We start from the raw sequence: 21816 nt of genomic DNA on the forward strand, positions 1-21816 counted from the left end.
CAATAAAGTATATTTTAAAAAAACAAGAATTTTTAGTAATAATTAAGGGCTAACACCAATGGAATTCTTAACCAGGTACTCAGCATTATAATGAACAATTTAAATGAAATTTCTTATTTAATCCTTCTAGTAACTCAATGAGGTAGGTTCTATAGTTCTCCCCGGAGATGAGGAAACTTTGGCTTAAAGAGATATAATAACCTACCCAAAGTCGCTGAGCTTCTGAGTGGCAATGCTAAGATTTCAACCCAGGCTTGAGTTGAACTGCAGTATTTCTGCAGAGATACCATTGGCCTAATAATCACTAAGGACACTTGCTTAAAAAAACAACAGTTTATTGGGCACAACTAAAGGCACGTGGATCGGATTTCTCCGAATCATAGCAGGTTTAGGAACACCAATAAGTTAAGCTCCTACTTCCTACAGAATGAAGTTGATTTCTTATAGCTAAACTCCTCTTCGCAGGATTCTAGGATAAGGGCAAAATTCCTAAAATTGGCCTATGAAGCTATTCAGAGATTATCACTCGATTGACCATTTTGGTCCCATCTTGCCCCAAGTCCCCTCTCTGTGTCAGTTACTACTATTCATCATAAAGGTTTCCTTTACAGGGTATTTGCATATACTGTTCTTTGGCCTATGAAGCTCTTCCCTCCTTCCTTAATCTAGTTAACTTCTGGTCTTCTTCAGGCCTCAGCACAATGGACAGTTACTGAGAGAACCTTTTCTGAACCCTCTGCCTAGGTCAAATCCCTAACTCTTAACCTCTCATAACACTGTGTACCACATTTTAAAAATTAAAATGTATTCATGTGATTTCCTCTCTCTCCCACTATAAACTATAAACTCCACAAAGGTTTTTGCTCATTATTGTATCCTCAGTGTCTAGCTTAGTGCCTGCCACATAAATGGTGCCTATTCAATAAATATTTGATAAAAGAATTAATAAATTCAAGGCCTTTTAACTTCCCTATTTAACCAGCCAACCTTATCGTCCACCCTTAACTCAACAGAGACCTACAGTTATAAAGGTTAACTCCTTTATCTATATCTTTTCATCTTTATCCAGACTCAAGACCTTTCTCTACCTCTTCACCCAAATAATTCCTCCTATTACTACAAGGCAGAGCCTAAATTTCCCTTGTTTCACAAAGCTCTCTTTTTCTATATATAACTAGAGGCCTGGTGCACGAATTCGTGCACAGATGGGGTCCCTCTGCCTGGCCAGAAATCAAGGCCTATCAGGAGGCCAGCGGGACAGCTGGGTGGAGGGATCCTGGGAGGTTGGCTGGCCAGCCCCCCAATTGGGGCCCCAAGGGAAAGACTGGGGGAGGTTGGCCAGCGGTGGTGGGGGGAGGGGTTGTGGGAGGTTGGCCAGTGTGGGGAGGGGCCTCGGGAGGTTGTCTAGCCGGGGGAAGAAAGGCCGTGGGAGCTCACTGACCACCAGGGGACAGCTCCTGCATTGAGCATCTGGCCCCTGGTGGTCAGTGCTCATCATAGTGACTGGTCGACCAGTTGTTCTTTCTGGTTGTTTGGTTGTAATGATCACTTTGGCCAGTGATGGCGAACCTATGACACGTGTGTCAGCACTGACACGTGGAGCTGAGGCGGCCGCATGCCGAGGATCAAACATTTGCTGCTCCTGAGGATGAAACATTTGCGAAATAATGTTTTTTCCTCAAAGTGACACACTACCCGAGTTATGCTCAGTTTTTTGGTGAAGTTTGACACACCAAGCTCAAAAGGTTGCCCATCACTGGCTTAGGCTTTTATATATATAGATTTTTAAAAATATTTTTTTGTTTATTTCAGAGAAAAAGGGAGAAGGAGAGAGAGATAGAAGCATCAATGATGAGAGAGAATCATTGATTGCCTACCTCCCCCTATGGAGGATTGAGAGTGCAACCTGGGCATGTGCCCTGACCAGGAATCAAACTATGACCTTCTGGTTCACTGAGCCACACTGGCCTGGCTCACAAAGCTATCTTTAATTCACTAGCCCATAACATTCTCCTCTAAACTTCTACATCACTTTCTATGCCATTCATTTGACACTTCATCATATACTGCCATGTATCATTATGAAATATTTCATATGTAAGTGCCTTGTTTTATTATTTTTAAAATTTAAGCAATATTAGATAATTTGTATGCCCTATAGTAAAGGGTGCTACAGGAGTACCCAGGCACATCATAAGTTCTCTGGAAATATTTGCTGAATAAATTTCTGAAGAACTTTTTGTGGCCAGCAATGTGGACTCAGGCTGCAGTTTATTTTCAAATTTGGTAATTGACAATTCTCCTTGGAGGCACCTGGATACTTTATACTATCTTTATGAATACCTTCAGGGCCCCCTTTTGGCAGACTGTTCAAAATAAATGTGACAGGAGGAGATTAAAGTAACATACTATCTTAAATTCCCTGACATATTTAGAGCAGTTCCATTCTAAATCCATTACTGGTTTATTAATATTATATTCCATAACTCTTTAGGATAATTCTACCTTGTCAATCCTTATTCTTGTCCTCGGAAGTTGGGAGAATCTTTAAATATTTTCAGTAGATTAATTTCTATTTCAAAATATATCATTTAGGAAAATACATTTTTGGCTGTAGTCATGTTACTCTCTTGGCTGAATATCAGTTACCATAAACCAAAACCTCATGTAAAATGCAGGAGTGCATTTCAATTTTGTTTTGGTCAGACTAAGATCTAAATAATTAAGACTTTTTTCCCTTCAAAATCAGAAAGTAAATTATAATTCCTATTATTCTGAGTCTTATTTGAAAATGCAAGAGCCAAGACAATATTGATAGACAATACTGAAATTCAGGGTATATGTGTCACTCTTTCAAATGCCAGGAAGTAATTTATTTCATGAGTTTTATTAACCATTATTTTCCCATACTAATTTAGAAATATTAAAAAATTAAAGTTTGATAATGAAGAATTATCAATTATCTATTTCTCCTTAGCTGCCCTCTGAACATTTTAAATGTAGCTAATTACATTTGTTAACAGCTTTATTGAGATGTAATTTACACACTACATAATTCACTCATGTTAAGTGTACAATTCAATTTCTTTTAGTATCCTTTCAGAGCTGTGCCACCATCACCAGAATCTAATTTTGTTTTATTTTTTATTTTTAAAACTGAAATAGAATTTACCATGTGTATTACCATTACAACTTTAAGTCTGAAAGAGTTTCATCACCCCAATAAGAAACCTCATATCCATTGGTAGTCTATTCCCATTTCTCTCCAGCCCTTACAGCCCTAGGCAACCACTAATCTCTATATCTGAACTTGTTTATTCTTAACATTTAGCATAAATGGAATGGTACAAGATGTGGTTTTTTTGTGTGACTGGCTCCTTTCACTTAGCATAATGTTTTCAAAATTCATCCAAGTTGTCATATGTATCAGAACTTCATTCCTTGTTCACACCTGATAATATTCTATTGCATGGCTATACCACATTTGGTTTATTCATTCATTGGCTGATGAGTATTTCGGTTGTTTCCACTTTTTGGCTATTGCGAATAATGCTGCTATGAACAGTTGCATACAGGTCTTTGTATAGACATATGTTTCTATTTCTCATGGATAGATACCAAGGAGTGAAATTACTAGGTCAGGTGCTAATCACTCCTAAGATGAAAAACAGCATTCCCTTTTTTTTCTATTTCAAAGGATTTGTGACATAGCCAGGAAACAGAATTTTCATGCAAATGCTAATATCAAATCCTTTTTTGGGGGAAAAAATGTTAATCTGCACACAGCTTTGCTATCAAAATAACTGTGTCATATTACTTTCCAATTTGGGGCTCATATAGATATTCTAAGATGAGGTGAGAACTCCTTTACATTTAGTGTAAATCATAAAACTAAATCGAGTTTGCACTGGCCTACTTAATTAACAAAGTAGAATCAAATTCTATTTTTTGAGCGGAATGCATATATCCATCTCTTGTGGCTGTTGCTTAAGAGATAAATACACAGTAAGAGAAGGCTTATACAGTAGGAGGAGCAGTAAATAGGAATTTAAAATATCAAACACCCTGATTAAATGAAACACAGTCCATCCCCTCGCGGGGCCTGTTTCTCATCTCATAAGAAAAAAGTGAAGCATTCATTATTACTCGTCATGTAAATTCTCAAAGCCTTTCATAAAAGCATCTTTCAGAAACTGGAGGCCAAATAAACTTCTGGACACAAGTTATTTTTCCCTCGCTGGCAAGGTACACTCCAGTTCAAATATATTCAGGAAGCAAACTTTAAACAGAGAATTAACAGCTAATTTTAAAATTCTACATTAAAAAGGGGGGGGGGCTTAAAAAGGGGAGAGCTTAAACAAGACTTTTTAACTTAAAGAAAAATCAAATATCTTGCAGCAGAAATGAGGCATAACCAAGGGAAAACTACCAGACGTCCTACCAAGCACAGCACTACAGAACGCCACAGGACTCATTCGTTTTAGCCAACAGCTCTTTCCTCCCGCCAAAGCTGCCCCCCTAGAGCGTCAGATAATAACCCAATCAGTGATTTATTATTATTTTCCCTTTTGATCACCCCCCACCTCGAGACACACACACACACACACACACACACACACATCCACCTGCTTGGAGGCGTCAAGGCGACTAGAAATGGTTAACAGGGACCAGCAGCGGAGAGAGAAACAAACACCCCTGACAACCCACAGCTGAGTAAGCAAGAGCTGTTTATTCACCAACGTGTTCCATTTGGAGACCGTCGGCGAGCGCTCGAAAGCCCAGGCACATTTTAGGAGGTTCGCGGAGAGGGAGAGATCCTATTTTCTCCCCACCCCCACCCCCCACCCCCAAACACACTTGGTTCGGGTGGGAACCGGCTGGTCCAGGCAGTCCCTGCCCACCCGCCCCACAGGAATAACATCAGCATTAGAGCATCCGATCCCCTGCGAGGCTTGTGTAACTCCCCAAAATGAGCTCAGGCGCGGCAGGGGCTGGCCCCTGCGCCGAGGGCTTCAGCAGTCATTGGTGCCACCCCCAACCCCCGCCACGATGACCGATGCCGCGGCCGGAGCTGGAGACCCGAGAAATGGCCCAGGAGCCCCCCCCCCCCCCCCCCCTCCCCTCACCTGGCTCGGTCCCACCTGAAGGCAAGAGCTGAGAAGGAAAGAAACAGGCAGGGAGGGCTGACCTTGTTGCTACTGACAGCGGAGCGGCACATCCTGCAGCTTCCTGGAAAGCGGCCCAAAGCACATTTTCCCCCCTGGAGGAAGGAAACGGGAGGGCGCCGGCCGGGCGGCGATGGGCGCGGCGGCGGTGGTCGGGGCGGGCTGTGCAGCCTCCGGCGGGGACGGTCCGAGGACTACATCTCCCAGGCTGCTCTGGGCCGCCCTGCGTCGTGACCCCGGCGCGCACGGAGGCGGGGACTCTTACCTCACAGAGGTAGCTCCTCCGCCGGCAGCAACTCGGCGCCCGCGGTCCATGGACCGGAACCCCGGGCCGACGGGCAGGAACCCGGGCTGCGATCGTCGCCTCCTCGCCCCAGGCTCCTCCTCCTCGCTCCCCGCCGCCTCCTCCGGACGCCCGCAGGCCGCGCAGCGCCGCCGCCGGGCTCGCAGAGCTGACCCCGGAGGCTGGGAGGCGGGTTCGTGGCCGCCGCGGGACTGAGGCCTACTCCGCCGCTTCTCAGTGCTATTGTCCCTGGGCCCGGCCCCGACCGGGTCCCCTGGAGAGGCGAGTGCTCCGGCTCCACGGAAGATGCCGGACCAAGCCCTGCAGCAGATGCTGGACAGGTAGGGGCAGCTTTGGGGGCGCACGCGAGCCGCGGATAGCCTGGCCCTGCCCGCGCCGGCCTCGAGGCGCTGCGTCCGTCCACCGAGCCCGGCGGGCGGGCGGGCGGGAGTCCCGGGGCCTGGGACCGGATGAGGGGCAGAAAGTTTGGAGTCCGTACTTGGGGGACCGAGCCGGCGGCCGGGGTGCGCAGACTTAAAGCGAAACTTGGTTAAGGAGGAGCGTTTCGTATTGTGGGAACGCCGCTTTGAAAGGGGAGGGAGTCGTTTGAACCCACAGCAGGAGTTTCTTTTTCCTATTTTGTAGTCTCCTCCCCCCCCCCCCCCCACCCCAACTGTGCTGTAACGTGTTTGTCAGCGATGTCACTGGCAAGAAGAACCAGACTGTCTTAAAAAGGGAATGATCCTCCTACAGTTAATTTCAAGGCTCTTTCCAAAAAAAAAAAAATCTAAGGATAAGCCATCTTTTGGAAAGCCCGATGGGCTGACTTCAGCCCTCCTTCCCCCTCGACCCATCCCCACTCCCAGGCGGTAAGGTCAGGAGTGTCCGCCCGGGAGCTTTAACGGTCACACCAAAGTGTAGAGGTTACGGAAAACAGCCCCCGGAGCCCAGCACCGAACACTTAGCCTATTTGACGATTTCATTGAGTTCACGAGGAAGTTTCATCTTAGGTTGGGGCCACTTGCCCATTCCGGGGGGCGGGGGGGGCTCCAGTCCATAAAACTTTTTGTGAAATCGGATGCATCGCCCTCTGCTGTTCAATTTCTAGTCCTTGGGTTCTACCTTGACTTTTTGGAGCCTTAGTCCACAGTTTCCCCCTCGTCTGGTCTTAACTTCCTGGCATAGCCAATGCGACAGGCTAAATGCACCTACTGATGGTGACAACTCTCAAGGGCCACTTGCCACCGAGCTCAGCAAGTGGCCCTGCCCTGCTCTTTGTGCTGAGCAAAGGTCCCGCGGCAAGGTGTCAAATGAAAGGCGCCTCCCTTAGTTGCGATTCTATCTGGTTAAACGCTGTTTGGATCCACCAACAACCAGAACACAAATCACCCAAGAGAGCAACTCCTCCCAGAATGGGACATTTCCTTTGGAGCTTAGAGTTTTGAGACATCTAAGTTAATAGAAATCATGTTGCTGACTTTTTTCCCCAGCTGGGATTACCCAATGGTCCATTCAGCTGACCATGATTCAGGTCAAACTTATTGACAACTTTTTTGTGTGTAAATAATCTACAGGCTCCAGGAAGGCAGAAACTTAGTCATCAGTATTTATTTTGAATGCTAGAACAAAGCCTTGTACTCCACGGGTCATCAATACATATTTGTTTTATAAATAAAATACTACATGATTTTTTTTTCTTTTTCCTCAGTTGTCTAGGGGTCTGATAATTTACCAGTTGTTTGTTTGTTTGTTTGTTTGTTTGTTTGTTTTCTTACAATTTAGAAAGTGGCAAATTGCATAGGACCTCTAAAATATGCCCCCAGGAGACCGCCTTCTATCACTGCCAATTTCAATCAGATAATATGCTACTCTGGTGCAGGGTATTTGGTAATTAAATATTTTTTTTCCACTGAGGGCCTGCTGCTTTGACTTCTATGTGAGTGACTTTTAGAAAAGTTTGTGTGTCCAAAAGCTGATCTGCTTTTCATATGCTCTTTGGAGATTTCCATAAAAGTAAAAAGCCAAGGAGTGCTAGTGAGGCATTTAAAATTTCTCAACAGAAACACAGAAATTCTGGCTGCATTTACTCAAGCAGGTGACTGTAATATGGGCTTACCCTAACCTTTACCTTTTAGACATACCTCAAGGTAGATTCTTAAGATGGTATTCAAAGACCTTTATTATCTTTTATTAAATCAGTAGTTGTCAATCTGCCTCCACATTAGAATCACCTGGGGAGCATTTTAAAGTATGGATGGATGGATGGCTTAAGACCAATTAGATCACAAATTTCTGGAGGATGGGTCCTGAGCATTTATAGTTTCAAAAGCTTTCCAGGTGTTTCTGATGTGGTTGCAAACACTACCTTAAACTATAAGGGATTATTTCATGATAAGAGATAGTATAGTTTAGTGAGAAAAGCTTGGGTTAATTTAGAGATCAAAATGTTGAAATTCTCATTTTGCTACTTACTAGCTATGTGACTTTGGAGTTAAGTTCTGAGGTTATATACATCGTCATTTATAAAATGGGAATATTCTTTCTCACAGGACTGTAACATGAGAAGAGGTGTAAGAACTTTATAAAACAATAAAATGTTATTCATATATTAGGCGCACATAAGTTACTTAAGTTTCTAATATAACAAACCAGTGTGGCAATTTTCTCCCCATCTCTTTCATAGTTACTACTAGAGGCCTGATGCACGAAATTCGTGCAAGAGTAGGCTTTCCTTCCCCCGGGCTGCCGGCACCGGCATCCCTCTGGCAGCTGGCAGGCACCTGGGACCCGGGCTTCCCTTGCAGCCCTGGCTTCGTTCAGAAGGTTGTCTGGAAGGATGTCTGGTCTAATTAGCATATTACGCTTTTATTATTATAGATATGAATGGGTTCATTTGAGGAATACTCATAGGCCTAACAGAATAAAATGTCAGCCTGTTGGGGCCCATAATTCTTGCCATGACTTTGGCTTCCCCCCAGTTTGTCTTTGCGTGGCAATTTTTGAGGGGCAGAATTTACCTCCTAAACTTATCCATATGTTGATTTCTTTGAGTGCCTACATATGCTCGGTATCATTCTAGGCCCTTATATATGGTAGTAACCATAACCAAAAAATGCTCATATGGAACTTAAATTCTAGTGAGATTTGTGTTCCATGACTGTCAAATAAAATTAAGATGGTGTTTAATTGTAACATGAATGGTATGTTCAGTTTATACCACTCAGTCTTTCGGGATTTTTAAACCAATGGCAATTTATATATGAAGTTGAATTGCCTTGTCTTTTGTGAGTAACTAAATTTAGTTTAGCAATTGCAGTATTTGTAGGTGGAAAGGATAGATAGGTAAGTAGATAGGTAGATGATAGATACGGATTTTGCCTTTCATTTTTTTGCCTTTCATTTTATAAACAATAAACAACGGTTTATGTAAACTTATTATTCGAGCCTTTTAAATTGAGAGTAGTTGGGAAAGGGGTTGTTTTTTAGTGTCATGAATGATTTAGGTTTACAAATCATTGCCCTGAAATGATAACCATTTATAAATTCAAACCCTTTATATTAAGCTCTCTGAACCTTGGTCAATTTTTCTTTCCTTCATTGCCACACTATTTTAAGGAGGCGTCTGTCATATATTATTCTATCACCATCTACTTTCTCTAATGTTTCTCAAAATTAGAATTAAATGTATAGAGAATACAAAGGATATGGTAACAAACTGCAGGAATGGACCTCAGGTTCAAAGTCTGGGCCTGCCGAGAAATGCTTCTGGAAACCTGACTTTTGTATACCCTGTCTCCCAGTAAACACTCAGGAATGTGTTGAGGTTGTTTTGCATCCCTGACTTGCACCTGGTGAGTAAGCAGGGAATGTAGCCAGTGTCCCCATGATAGTCAGATGAAGGAAAAGCAAGGAGAAGAATCTTCTCCCTACCTGCCTCCTGCCGTGCAAAGTGAATTAGAATCTTCACTTTGTGAGGGTGTTATCAATCACAGATGTACATTCCTTTAGAGAATATTCTGATAGGATCATGTTGCCTCTATTATCTTCTGATTTATAGAACCATCGTAGTTTCCATTAAAGCAACTTCTCATTTTCTTTGTCAGTTGACATCTTTTTCTCAATCACCTCTATCCCATTTTGACAATTACAGAGCAATACCTGGAATGAAATCATTAGCAATTAGTTATATTTACTTCCATCTGTATGTAAAAAGTAGAAACTTCACTAAGCCCCCTTTGACCATTAACCCCAGTCCTCACTATACTATTATAAATGGATTTATATTTTTCCAGTATTCTTTGTTTAATGCTTATATATCATATATAACAAATAGTTTTGTTTTTGTTTCTAAAATTTAAATCTACATTTGCTTTTTAAAAATTGTTTTGAGTTGTGATATCCAGCAATAAAAAAGATATAAAATATCTAAACATATTTTCTTTTTAATTCATTTTCCTATGACATTTAGTTTTTATTTTCTCTTTATTATCTCTCTTTATAATTTGACTTTCATTTCCCTTTCTTGTCTGTAGCTCTACTAAAAGTATACTAAAGGTCACCCACTAATATATGTAATGAAGATGAAACGGATCCACCACCCCCTAACTTCTTAAAACTATGTTCTGTTATACCATACTATTTACCTTCGCTTTTTTCTTCCTCGTATATCATCTTTTTTACTCCCTTCAATCACTTAAGTATGGTTCAATCCTCAGCACTTGTCAGTCTTCTCTGAAAAGTATACTCACTATCTCATTTTCACCTCTACTTGAGTGACTCTCAGATGTGTGTCTTTATTCCTGATCTCTTTCCACAATTTAGTGTCTCATTTCTAGCTGCTCAATAGACATTGCTACTTGTGTATACTTATTACTAGCACCTTAACCTGTCTAAACTACTGATATTTCCCTGCCTTTTTACATATCTTGACTTCTTGATGTTTGGTCTTTATTAAGACCATTCTTCTAGTCTACCAGCCATAAAACCTAAGTTTAAAACTTGTTTCATTGCATCTTTCCCTTCAAATCCATTTGCTTATCAGATATTATGGATTCTACTTTCTCTAACTCAGTTTTTCTCTTCTATTTTGACTTTCAGAGTGGTATCAGAATTAGCCATGGCACAATTATAATCATGTCATTTCCATGCTTTAAAAATTGCCAGTCTTTATGTCATCTATAGGATAAAATCTAAACTTTCAAGACCCCAGTAAAGGAGTTTAGACCTACTAATATAATCCAACTCCAACCTACCATAAGGATATTTTCTGCATTCCACTTCATTGTCCTCTGAATATATCCTGCTCTTTTATCTCCTTATTTTTGCTTAAATTACTTCTTCCCTTTTAACACCTGGCTAACTCTTAACCCATCTTTATAATTAAGCTCATATATCATCTTGAAGCATTGCACAACTCCTTCAGGCAGAGTAAGTTATTATTTCCTGTGTTTCCATAGAACCTTTTATGCATTCATTCTAGTATGTCACATTGTATTGTAAATTATTATTTATTTATTTTTTTTGTTAATCCTCACCGGAGGATATTTTTCCATTGATTCTTAGGAAGAGTGGAAGAGAGAGGGAAAGAGAGAGAACCATCATGGTTGCCTCCTGAACAAGCCCCAACCAGGGCGTGGCCAGAGAGGAACCTGCAAAAGTGGTACGTGCCCTTGACCGGAATTGAACCCAAGACCTTTTGGTCCGCAGGCCGATGCTCTATCCACTGAGCCAAACCGGCTAGTGCTGTAAGTTTTTTAATGCACCTATTATGTGTCTCAGAGCCTTCTACATTCACCCTTTACCACCACCAACATGCACATTCAACTGGAAGTTCATTGAAAACAGAAACTATTCCCTTATCCCATTTCTCTACAAGAAAACACTGTTGAATCACAATGTCTTCCCCCCCATTATTTATGACATACTAGTGCTTAGAATATTCTTACAGACACTGTTTAAACAATTGTCTTATTTGTTCAAAACCATTTGTTTTCTTATTGCTTATTAAGCTTAAGTTTCAATTCTTGAGCCTGGCCTTCAGGACCCTCCGTAATCACATTTATTGTGTTTCCTATTATGTTTAAGACACAGAGTATATGGCTGGCACCAGCTATCTTTTCAAAGTGTTGCTTCTCTTTAAGAATGAATACATAAGAAGAAAAAAGAAGAGTACAGCCGAAACCGGTTTGGCTCAGTGGATAGAGCGTCAGCCTGCGGACTGAAGGGTCCCGGGTTCGATTCCGGTCAAGGGCATGTACTTTGAAATATTAAAAAAAGAAATAAGAAGAAAAAAAAAAGAGTACATAAGTACATGTCTTTTGCCCAAGCCAAACTGATTTGCTCATTGTCCTCTGAACAGGTTTTCTTTTCAATCTTGTCTTTCAAAGTTCTACCCATTTAAGACCCAGTTTAGGTTCTGCCTCATTTATAAAACTTTTCTGAACATTTCAGCCAGAAATATTTTTCACCTCTTAACCAAATTTATGTAGCAATTCTTTACTTGCCATACATACATGCATGCCTCCCAATTCTTTACATGCCATAATTCATAAGATGATAAAAGATGATAATATTTATATGGCACATTGGAGTCAATTAGAAGGGTTTTAGATCTCTGGTGAAACCTCCTTATGGCAGCAAAAATGAAACAGCATTTCTTGTACTGGCTACAATTGCCTAAGAATTGAGAAATGGAAAATTTTACCAGAATACACTAAACATATGGCAGCATGGTGCAGTGAAAAAAGCCGAGTGAGTCAAGGCCTAGGTTGCATCAATACCTTTCTGCTTAACTGAAGTCTTGGGCAGATTACCTTTCTGGGCTTTTGATTCTTTATATAAGATGGAGATAATTATGCTTTCAGAGTTTATGAAGGTCAGACAAAGGGTATGGTATGAATACTGGTATATGCTCAATAAATGACTTCTTTCATTGTGATGTATTTCTCTTCAGCTTTGCCCTTTGGTAATGTGTCATGATTTGTGGTTATATCTCTTTGATGAATCCAGAAACTTTAACTTCCATTCCACTTGAGTGAACAGACATAGAGATTTTTAGTCTTGTTGGCATAGTTCCCATTTCACAATACGTGGGATATGACGCTTTTAGTCCTTAGACAAAGCAAGCAGTGTGCAGTTTTTTCCATTGTCAAGTTGGGCCTTCCTTCCATGAACCGGAGTATGGATCTCTAAACTTGTTCTGAATTAAATGGTGCTTGTTCTGTTCCATAAAACAGCCATGCAAATACATTAAGGAACTACATATAATAAAACAGCAGCAATTTAAAACTTGTTTCATTGCTCTCTCCTACATCCTGGAATTGTTCTATTCTGTTCTGTTACACTCTAGTTTTCATCAGTGATCTCTAGGGCAGGAGTCTGATTTCCTAGATTTTTCTAATTATAATAAAAGCATCATATGCTAATTAGACTGGACAGTGGGACGACCTTCCATACGAAGCTGAGCTGCAAGGGCTGAGTCCCTTGCATGAATTTCATGCATCAGGCCTCTAGTCTATATATATAAAAGCCTAAGCGACTGTTACGACCGGTCACTATGACACACACTGACCACCAGGGGGCAGATGCTCAGTGCAGGAGCTGCCCCCTGGTGGTCAGTGCACTCCCACAGCAGGAGTGCCGCTCAGCCAGAAGCCGGGCTCACGGCTGGCAAGCAGGAGCCTCTCCCGCTTCCGCAGCAGTGCTACCGCCTAGCGGCGGTGCAGGCACAACAACCCCAGGCCCTGGCTTAGGCTCCTCTCCAGCCGCCTGCTGCTTCACACACTGCTACATCCCTCAGGGGATGTCGGATCAGGCCAAAACCGGCAGTCCGACATCCCCTGAGGGGTCCCTGATTACAAGAGGGCACAGGCCAGGCTGAGGGACCCCACCAGTGCACAATCCATGCACTGGGCCTCTAGTCCAAGATAAACACCTGCAATTTGAGTCTGCAAAGAGAGGCTGTACTGCCAGCTGTTTTGTTAGATTACGTATCTTGCTTAGTTAATTTGTGTCCAAGAAACTATTTTATTGATGTTTCTGCCCCTTTTTTTCACATACTTTTTAAATAGTTAATTAATCGTATAAAGAGGGAATGACTCACAAGTGAACCCTATGAAGTGAGGTTATCTTTATCATCCATCCTTTCGCAACTGGTTTGTAATATCTATATCTTAAAACCTCTACTTCAGCACTTTGGTCTTCTCATTGTCCATCACTCTATGTTCATTTCCATCTCTAAACTTGGTTATGCTGCATTTCTTACTTCCATTTACCCTTATCTTTTTCATTTTCCAACCCAACTTGAATTGCCATCTGTAGTTCTTTCCTTTTCATGAAATCTCAGCTATTTCATCCTGTGTTTCTTATTGTCATAACATTCCTGTATTACATATAGCATCTAACATCTTTTCTTAGCACTTAATGTTTTATGTGGTGGTTTTAAATGTATGCCTATATTAGTTCTATACATATATTTGTTCCTTGTGGCATCGAATGATGAATGTACTTAATAGGTACTCAAGTTGATTTAGGAGGAGATCTTGAGTAATCTTAGATTTAAGGCCAACTAGCCATTCTTTGAACTGTTTACAAATTTTACTATTAGGAAGGATATGTAACTGGAAAAAATTATATTAAGTCATGTAGAATCAAGTGACTGGTCTTTTATAGAGTAGCATTTTATACATATAGATTAATGATATGACCAATACCGTAAGGCTGTACATTTATTTTAAGCAATAAGTAATTTTTTTTATTTGTCTAGTTTAGTTCTGTTTTACAGTATAATAGTAATTTGTTCTTTGATCACTGAACCTACCGTGGTAATTTCCAGATCTCCATTTACATACTTTGTAAACTAATATGCCCCAGTTTGGCTTGTAGGAAGGTATGGAACTAAAATAGTATGTACATCAGCAAGCAGGAGGCTTGAAAGAAAATGAATTGAGAGGATTTGAGTGAATATCTTAAGTAGTGGTGGCGACCTATTGAAAAAGTAGGAGTAGGGTAGGAAACCAGGACTTTTTCCAGTAAATACCAGGTGCCAAGCAGAATTGTTTTATGTGTTAATTTAGATAAGGAAATGCATCCATAAAATTTAAGCATACATGTAAAGTTGACACCATCTTTTTATCTTTATCATTGCCATTCTTGCTAGTGTTAGTTTGGTAGTTATATATGTGCCAGGCAATTCTTGAGCACTTTCATGATCACTTATATAATCCTACCTAATAATAGAAAAATATGCAAATTGACCGCACCTTCGCTACGCCCAAGCCACGCCCACCAACCAATCAGGATGAGTATGCAAATTACCCCACAAAGATGGTGGCTAATTTGCATATCAATACAGCGTAGAAAGAAGCCAAGAGCTGCAGAAGGGAGCAAAGCTGCGGAGAAGCAAGCAAGCCAGGGGGAGGAGCGGAGGCGGGGCCGGGGGAGAAGGGAGAAGGCGGGGCGGGGGAGAAGGGAGGAGCAGAGGTGGGGCCGGGGGAGAAGGGAGGAGGGGCCGGGGGAAAAGGGAGAAAAGCAGGCGGCTGGTGGAGAAGGCGGGGCAGGGGAGAAGGGAGGAGAGCGGGCAGGCTGGTGGAGAAGGCGGGGCAGGGGAGAAGGGAGGAGAGCAGGCAGGGCTGGGTAGAGTGCAGCAGGAAACCCTATTGCAGGATTTTTCCTGCAACGGAACGCTAGTTCTTTATAATAGGGGATCTTAACAGAATGTTTTGTTATGCTGCAAACAACTTTGGCAGCCTACTTAAATCTATGGGATCTTTCTCAGAATGTTTTGAAAGAATAAAACAAAATATATAGGATCAGAAATGAAACAAAGTATATTGAAATACAGCTATTAAAATATTAAAAATCTGACATAGTAATATGCACTTTAACACATTGAAATACAAGGTCTATTGTTTATATGATTGTCTTAGGGCCATCTCTTTTTTTTAATATATTTTTTAATTTCAGAGAGGAAGGGAGAGGGAGAAAAGATAGAAACATCAGTGATGAGAGAGGATCATTGATCAGCTGCCTCCTGCATGCCCCCCACTGGGGATTATACCTGCAACCCAGGCATGTGCCTTTCACCAGAATTGAACCTAGGACCCTTCAGTCCACAGACCAACTGAGCCAAATCAGCTAGGAAAGGGGCCATCTCTTATATTCAGTTTCTCACACTGTGTAACAAAATTGTTTAGGTCAGTGGTCAGCAAAATTATTAGTCAACAGAGCCAAATATCAACAGTACAACGATTGAAATTTCTTTTGAGAGCCGAAAACCGACTTCTGCGCATGGGCCACGAAGTTTCAATTGCACTGTACGTGCGCGCCCGCACGTGGTATTTTGTGGAAGAGCCACACTCAAGGGGCCAAAGAGCCGCATGTGGCTCGCGAGCTGCAGTTTGCCGACCACTGGTTTAGGTTATATATGATGGGAAATCTGCCCCAAACTGGTTAACCTAAAAAAAACACCTATAGCCTGGCCAGGGTGGCTCAGTGGTTGAGCGTTGACCTATGAACCAGGAGGTCACAGTTTTATTCCCTGTCAGGGCACATGCCAATTTCTCCTCTTTTTAAGGAATAAATAGTATCCCATTCTTTTTATGGAAAACTACTCTTCCTGCAACATCATCTATGTGTGTAGTTTAGGCAGTTAGTCCTTCCCCATTCCAAGCTTTAGGAAAGGTAATCCTATCCCCCAGATTACAGTGATTGGGAGGGAGGCTGGGCACATAAAGCTGGTTTTGTCAGAGTGAACCTCAGATTTTTTGCTGGGAAAGTTGATGCATTAAAACACAAGTTTCTACTCTCCCCTCAATTCTAAGTTTGGAGAAACTGTAAACCCATTATTTTCAAACACCTATTTTCTCCTTAAAAGGAGGGAGAAGGGTATGGGGAAACAAAGAAGGGAAGCATAATTATATCAGACTTCTCAGGTGATGTTCCTGGTCAGTCTATCAGAAGTTTGTTTGTGTTTGTTTTTTTAATGAGAAAAGAAAGGGTTCACACACATTATTTGTTCCTTTCCTTCCTGTTCTGCAGCCCTGAAGACTAATAATTTTGTCTTATAGGCTATTAGCCTAAAACATTTATGTGACCATTTTTATATGCTTCAAGTTAATTTTCCTTGGCCCTATTTCACAGATCAGTGTTCTTTCCATATTAGGTAGATTAAACTCATACCTAGTAAGGTAGTAAATAAGTTCATAAATTCTTTAGAACTTAACATTTTTTGAACTTAAAAAATATTTAGCCCTGGCCAGTATTACTCAGTTGGTTGGAGTGTGGTCCCATACACAGAAAGGTGTGGTGGGTTCAATTCCTAGATTTCAGGTTCTATCCCTGGTTGGGGTGCCTATGGGAGGCAACCAATCAATGCTTCCATCTCTCTGCCCCTCTCCCACTCCCCCTCTCTCCCTTCCCCCTTCTTCCTCCTTCCTTCCACCCTTTCCTCCTCCTCAAAAATATTAAGTCACCAGAAACAATTATTTATAACGTAAGCAAATAAAATAATTGTCTCCTTCATATAGATGGCTTTCTCCAATCTCTTGATTTTTTTTTTTTACCTGCCATTACTCCACACCAGCAGTTTTCAAATTGTATTGTACATCAGGCTTGACTCCTAATAAGTTTCCACTGTAAATTATAGTTCATCTAACCTACCATAGTTGTGAAATTATAAAAAATCTGAAAGTGCCTGCCTTACATATCAGTTGAATACCTTCTAAAAAGTAAACTGTGAAAATATTTAGGGCTGAACTATACTTATTCCTACAACTTTGAAATGCATCAAAAAATAAAATGGATGGATGAATTAATATGTGGTAAAGCACATATATATCAAAATGATAATTTAAAAAAAAATTGGACAGCCCGGCCGATGTGACTCAGTGGTTGAGTATTAACCCATAAACCAGGAGATTATGAGCTCCATCCCCTGTAGGGGGCATTCAAGAGGCAGCAGATCATTGATTCTCCCTCTCCCTCTCTGAAATCAATAGAAACATATATTTTTTTTAATGATAAGAATTACAGAATCTAGATATTGGGAATATGGGTATTCACTGAGATATTTTCAACCTTTTTTTGACACTGACATTTTTCATAATAAAATGTTGGGGGAAAATAACTTATACTTATCCAGAATTTATGGGGAATATACATACAAGTATTCCTGTTAGACTAAAATATGAAATTGCCATTGATGTGAGTAAAAAACACAAATATAGGCAATTTCATTTGATACAACCTATTAAGATGGTCCTGAGTAGACATATATGTGTGTGTGTTTTCTAAGTCTACCTAAAATGCTACATAAATAGGATAGTTTTAATAGGTATGTTTTCACATTTTTTTCCTGATGACTAAAATTGGCTTAATTAAAAATTTGATTCATCTTAATACTGATTAATTATGCTAGTCCAACTGTACTTAGCTACATATATATTCCATTGTTGAAATGAAAAATTTATACTAACCTAGAGAGTTTCTACATAGTCTTCCTATGTTTTGTTACCAAAATGATATATCTCATTTCCCAGATGTACATAAATATAATTACAAAATCACCTCAGTTGTGGGGAAAATATGTAACACTTTAATTAACTGGTCTGTCTGCTCTATACCTGTCAATTGAAATTTTATGCAAAAATTGAAGGTTAAAACTCAAACTATGGGTAGTGGTGATAGTTGCACAATGTCAGTATACTTAATTATATTCTTAAAAATGGTTAATAAATTTTGTTAAAATTTTGTTATGTATATTTTACCATAGTACAATTTTTTAAAAAGATAAAGGAGAAGGTGGCATTTTTGGATAACCATAATAAGATAGTGTGAAAGGTCCAGACAGCGTGGCTGCGGTGGGTCCCAGAGTGTCAGCATGCTAATAAACAAGGGCTGCCTACCTCCCATTCTTACCTTGGTCGTATGAAACCTGACTGAATTTGAAAGCTGAGTAAAATCATAATTTTGGATATTGTTGCCATGAATACAGTCCCATTTTTTCCTCTATTCTAATTGAGAAGTTTTCATTGGAGCACACAAAATTCATGTTCTACAGTAACTGAAGATCTCACCCACCTATAGTACCTGACTATATAATCTTTCCCACTGAGCATAGTTAGGCTAGTTATTCTGACGGAAGTCACTTATCTAATTAAGTGAAAAATGCACAGTAGGTAAGAAGCTTTAATTAGCCATTGTTTCCAATTGTACATTCATACTTTAATAGGGCAGAGGGTGAATGGTCTCACTGAGTTAAATTATATTTGCCCTAATAGAACTTGGTGTTGAAACTTGTGTTAATTGGGAAAAAAATAAGGAATTGCAACCTAGTTCCACAAGAACAAGTTAGACCTCCTGAAGTACTTATAAAAGCAAAATGGAAAAACGTTATAAATTTAACCATATCAATAGAATTTTTTCTTAATATAAGAAGCATCTCAGCCCTGGCCCAGTGGCTCAGTTGGTTGGAGTATCGTCCCATACACTAAAAGGTTACAGGTTCGATTCAAGTCAGGGCATATACCTAGGTTTTGAGGTTCATTCGGGAGGCAAGCAAGCGATGTTTCTTCTCTTTCTCCCCTCCCTCCCCCCCACCCCCGTCTCCCTTCCTGTCTCTCTAAATCAATAAACATATCCTCAGGTGAGGATTAAAAAAATGGACTTCTCTGATTGGCATATGTGATTGAACCTTTAAAAAGAAAACATCTCATACTTGAGACTTCTAAACTTCAAGTGTAATAAATATAACTCAAAAGGAAAACCAATCATACCTATAATGGAATCATGTAGGCCCAAATTTATCATGTCATTTTCCTAAAAGAGTTTATCCTGATGTCATTTCTTCTTCCTTTTTGCTGTGTGTGTGTGTGTGTGTGTGTGGTTTTTGTTTGTTTGTTTGTTTTTTAATTTAACCATCTTTCTCTTTTCTTATAGTTATGCTTTACCAGAAAAATGGGCGGGGGTTTTCCCTCAGTTGAAAATTGAATGAGACCATGTGTGAAATCACTTGTACAATACTTTAGTTTTCCAAGTTCAAGAGGTTAAAAGGTTAGTGTTGAAATGGGGGGAACACTGAATTTCACATACTTCTGTGCTTACCACTCATCAAAGAATTATTAAGTCTTATAACACAAAAGCAGCCTGTGGCTTTGCTTCCACTGGTTCATTACAGAAGATAAATTACTAGGAAGATGGAGGGAATTACATAAAAACAACAATTCTGCAGATGAATAAAAGGAAAACCAGAAAAAGAAGCTATTCTTACTGGAAATGTACTGATGGTTTTGTCTCCTCAGTCTTTTAATGTAGAATAGAGGTTCTATAATACCATAGTAGGGTCATCTCATTAAGTGAGGGCTGCAGTGGAGAGAAAGTTGGGGTCTTAAAGATAATGTCATTTTCTCTTTTAATTTACAGAAGTTGCTGGGTGTGTTTTGCCACTGATGAAGATGATAGAACTGCTGAATGGGTGAGACCATGCAGGTGCAGAGGATCTACAAAATGGGTGCACCAGGCTTGTCTACAGCGCTGGGTGGATGAAAAACAAAGAGGAAACAGTACCGCCAGAGTGGCATGTCCTCAGTGCAATGCTGAATACTTAATAGTTTTTCCAAAGTTGGGTAAGAAGATCCTTAAAAGCAATGCAGATATAAATGATATTATACATAATTCTGTGATCTTGGGTTTATTTTAAAGTGAGCCATCTCTGCTTTTTTGTGAATTTCTTATTCTTTTTCTATTGTTTCCTCTAAATGTCAGGCATTTATTTGTTTTGTTAACAGTTTACATTATCCTAAATATATCCCTAGATCCATCCATTAGTCTGTGCATTAAATGTTTTCATTTGGTTGAGTGGATAAAGAACTTGGACCTTAACCTTGTGGATAAAATCAAATAACAAAGCTATAATAAAAAGCTGACTAAAGAACCTCATTCTCTGGAGACTATTGGTGTAGAAAAAGAAAACAATAGTGTTTTCTTTCTAATACTTATTCTTAATTCAGTATTAAGGAATAAAAGTAGAGAAATTAAAAATTTAATAAAAGACAATGTTAAACTCTTCTTTGGAATCTATTTATGTGATTATCTTGCCTGAAAGCTGCTTTCCTTTTTCTGCAAAGTGGTGAGCAAGGAACAACCAAAAGTCGTGCTAGCATTGAAGAAAAGTATAGCAGACTGTTGAAAGGAAGCAGTACTAACACTGATATTTAGTCAGCATGTTCCATCCAGCCATATGTTTATGAACTGCTATCTTTTTCCTCGTTTGATGTTAATGCCATGCCAATTATAAACATTTTTAATATCCTTGGCTGTAATCAAGAGGTATATGAAGACAATTTGGTTCTGAGAAGGTCAGAAGAAAATAATGACTTTTGGGGGAGTAAGTTCAAGGAGAAATTGGAAGTAATTACTAGATATGTTGCTTTTTCTAGGTGCTATACATATTGAAATCAGACCCATTTTTTTAAATGAGGCAATATAAAAGAAGTGCTTTTATAATGTGAGAAGTTTAATAATAAGAGCAAACAAAATTTCCATTGTTGTCTATTTCTCTAGAATAATGCATAGGAAGAAAGGCTAGCTTTCTATGAAAGGAAAGTAGCATAGTAGAGAAAGTAGCGTTTCTCAAACATTTAGATGGGTCTTCATGCATACCACTGATTTTAGAGAAAGTAAACTCAAAAGAGTAATCCAAAAATTTTTATTATAATATCAGAGCAGTGTTTTAAATAATTTAAATATCAGGAAAACAATTACTGCTGCAATCTTTACATTGATATCTGGCTCACTAAAGTCATAGTTAAGGTTTCATATTTAACTGTCTTTTCTTACTCTTTATTTCTATTAAATTAGGTGTGTTTAACTGATTTTGGTATGTGGGTAATAATACTGGCCTCATAAAACAAGTTGGGAAGTGATCTCACATTTTTTGTGAAGAGTGTGTGAAGGATTGGTGTTAATTCTTTAAATGTTTGATGACAGTGAAGCTCTCTGGTCCTGGTCATTTTTTATAGGGAGTTTTTTATTATTATTACTAGTTTAATCTTTTTACTTATAGGTCTATTCAGATTTTCTATATCTTCTTGAGTCAGTTTTGGTAGTTTGTGTCTTTCTAGGAATATGTCTATTTTATTTAGATTATCTAACTTGTTGGAATATAATGGTTCATAGTATTCCTTTATAATCCTTTTTATTTCTGTAAGGTTGGTACTGTATTAATGTTCCCTTTTTGGTTCATGGTTTTAGTAATTTGAATTTTCTGTCTTTTTTTTCTTGGTCAACCTAGCTAAAGTTTTGTCCATTTTATTGATCTTTTCAAAGACTCAACTTTGGTTTTATTGATTTTCTCTTTTTTTATTTTCTATT

At 39.7% G+C, this 21816-nt stretch overlaps 2 protein-coding genes across 5 annotated transcripts in view; one reads left to right on the top strand and one right to left on the bottom strand.

Annotated features, from left to right (window-relative positions):
- The window catches only part of CPEB3 (cytoplasmic polyadenylation element binding protein 3), a 180239-nt gene extending 174711 nt beyond the window's left edge, over nucleotides 1–5528 (bottom strand). For 2 of the 4 annotated variants that reach the window (XM_079793470.1, XM_079793465.1), the window contains exon 1: nucleotides 5189–5312. The gene's annotated coding sequence lies outside the window, so the exon portion shown is untranslated. Of the gene's footprint in view, nucleotides 1–5126; nucleotides 5336–5430 lie in introns of those variants that run through there. The other 2 variants (XM_079793468.1, XM_079793471.1) reach the window with 2 other exon arrangements.
- Nucleotides 5453–21816, top strand: part of MARCHF5 (membrane associated ring-CH-type finger 5) — a 48339-nt gene continuing 31975 nt past the window's right edge. The window contains exons 1-2 of the mRNA XM_079793472.1: nucleotides 5453–5789; nucleotides 19867–20069. Of these exons, the coding sequence (XP_079649598.1) occupies nucleotides 5755–5789; nucleotides 19867–20069 (238 nt within the window). The 5' untranslated portion in view covers nucleotides 5453–5754. The remainder of the gene's footprint in view (nucleotides 5790–19866; nucleotides 20070–21816) is intronic.

Source organism: Cnephaeus nilssonii, assembly GCF_951640355.1.
Source record: "Cnephaeus nilssonii genome assembly, chromosome: 16".
NCBI classification, from domain to species: domain Eukaryota; kingdom Metazoa; phylum Chordata; class Mammalia; order Chiroptera; family Vespertilionidae; genus Cnephaeus; species Cnephaeus nilssonii.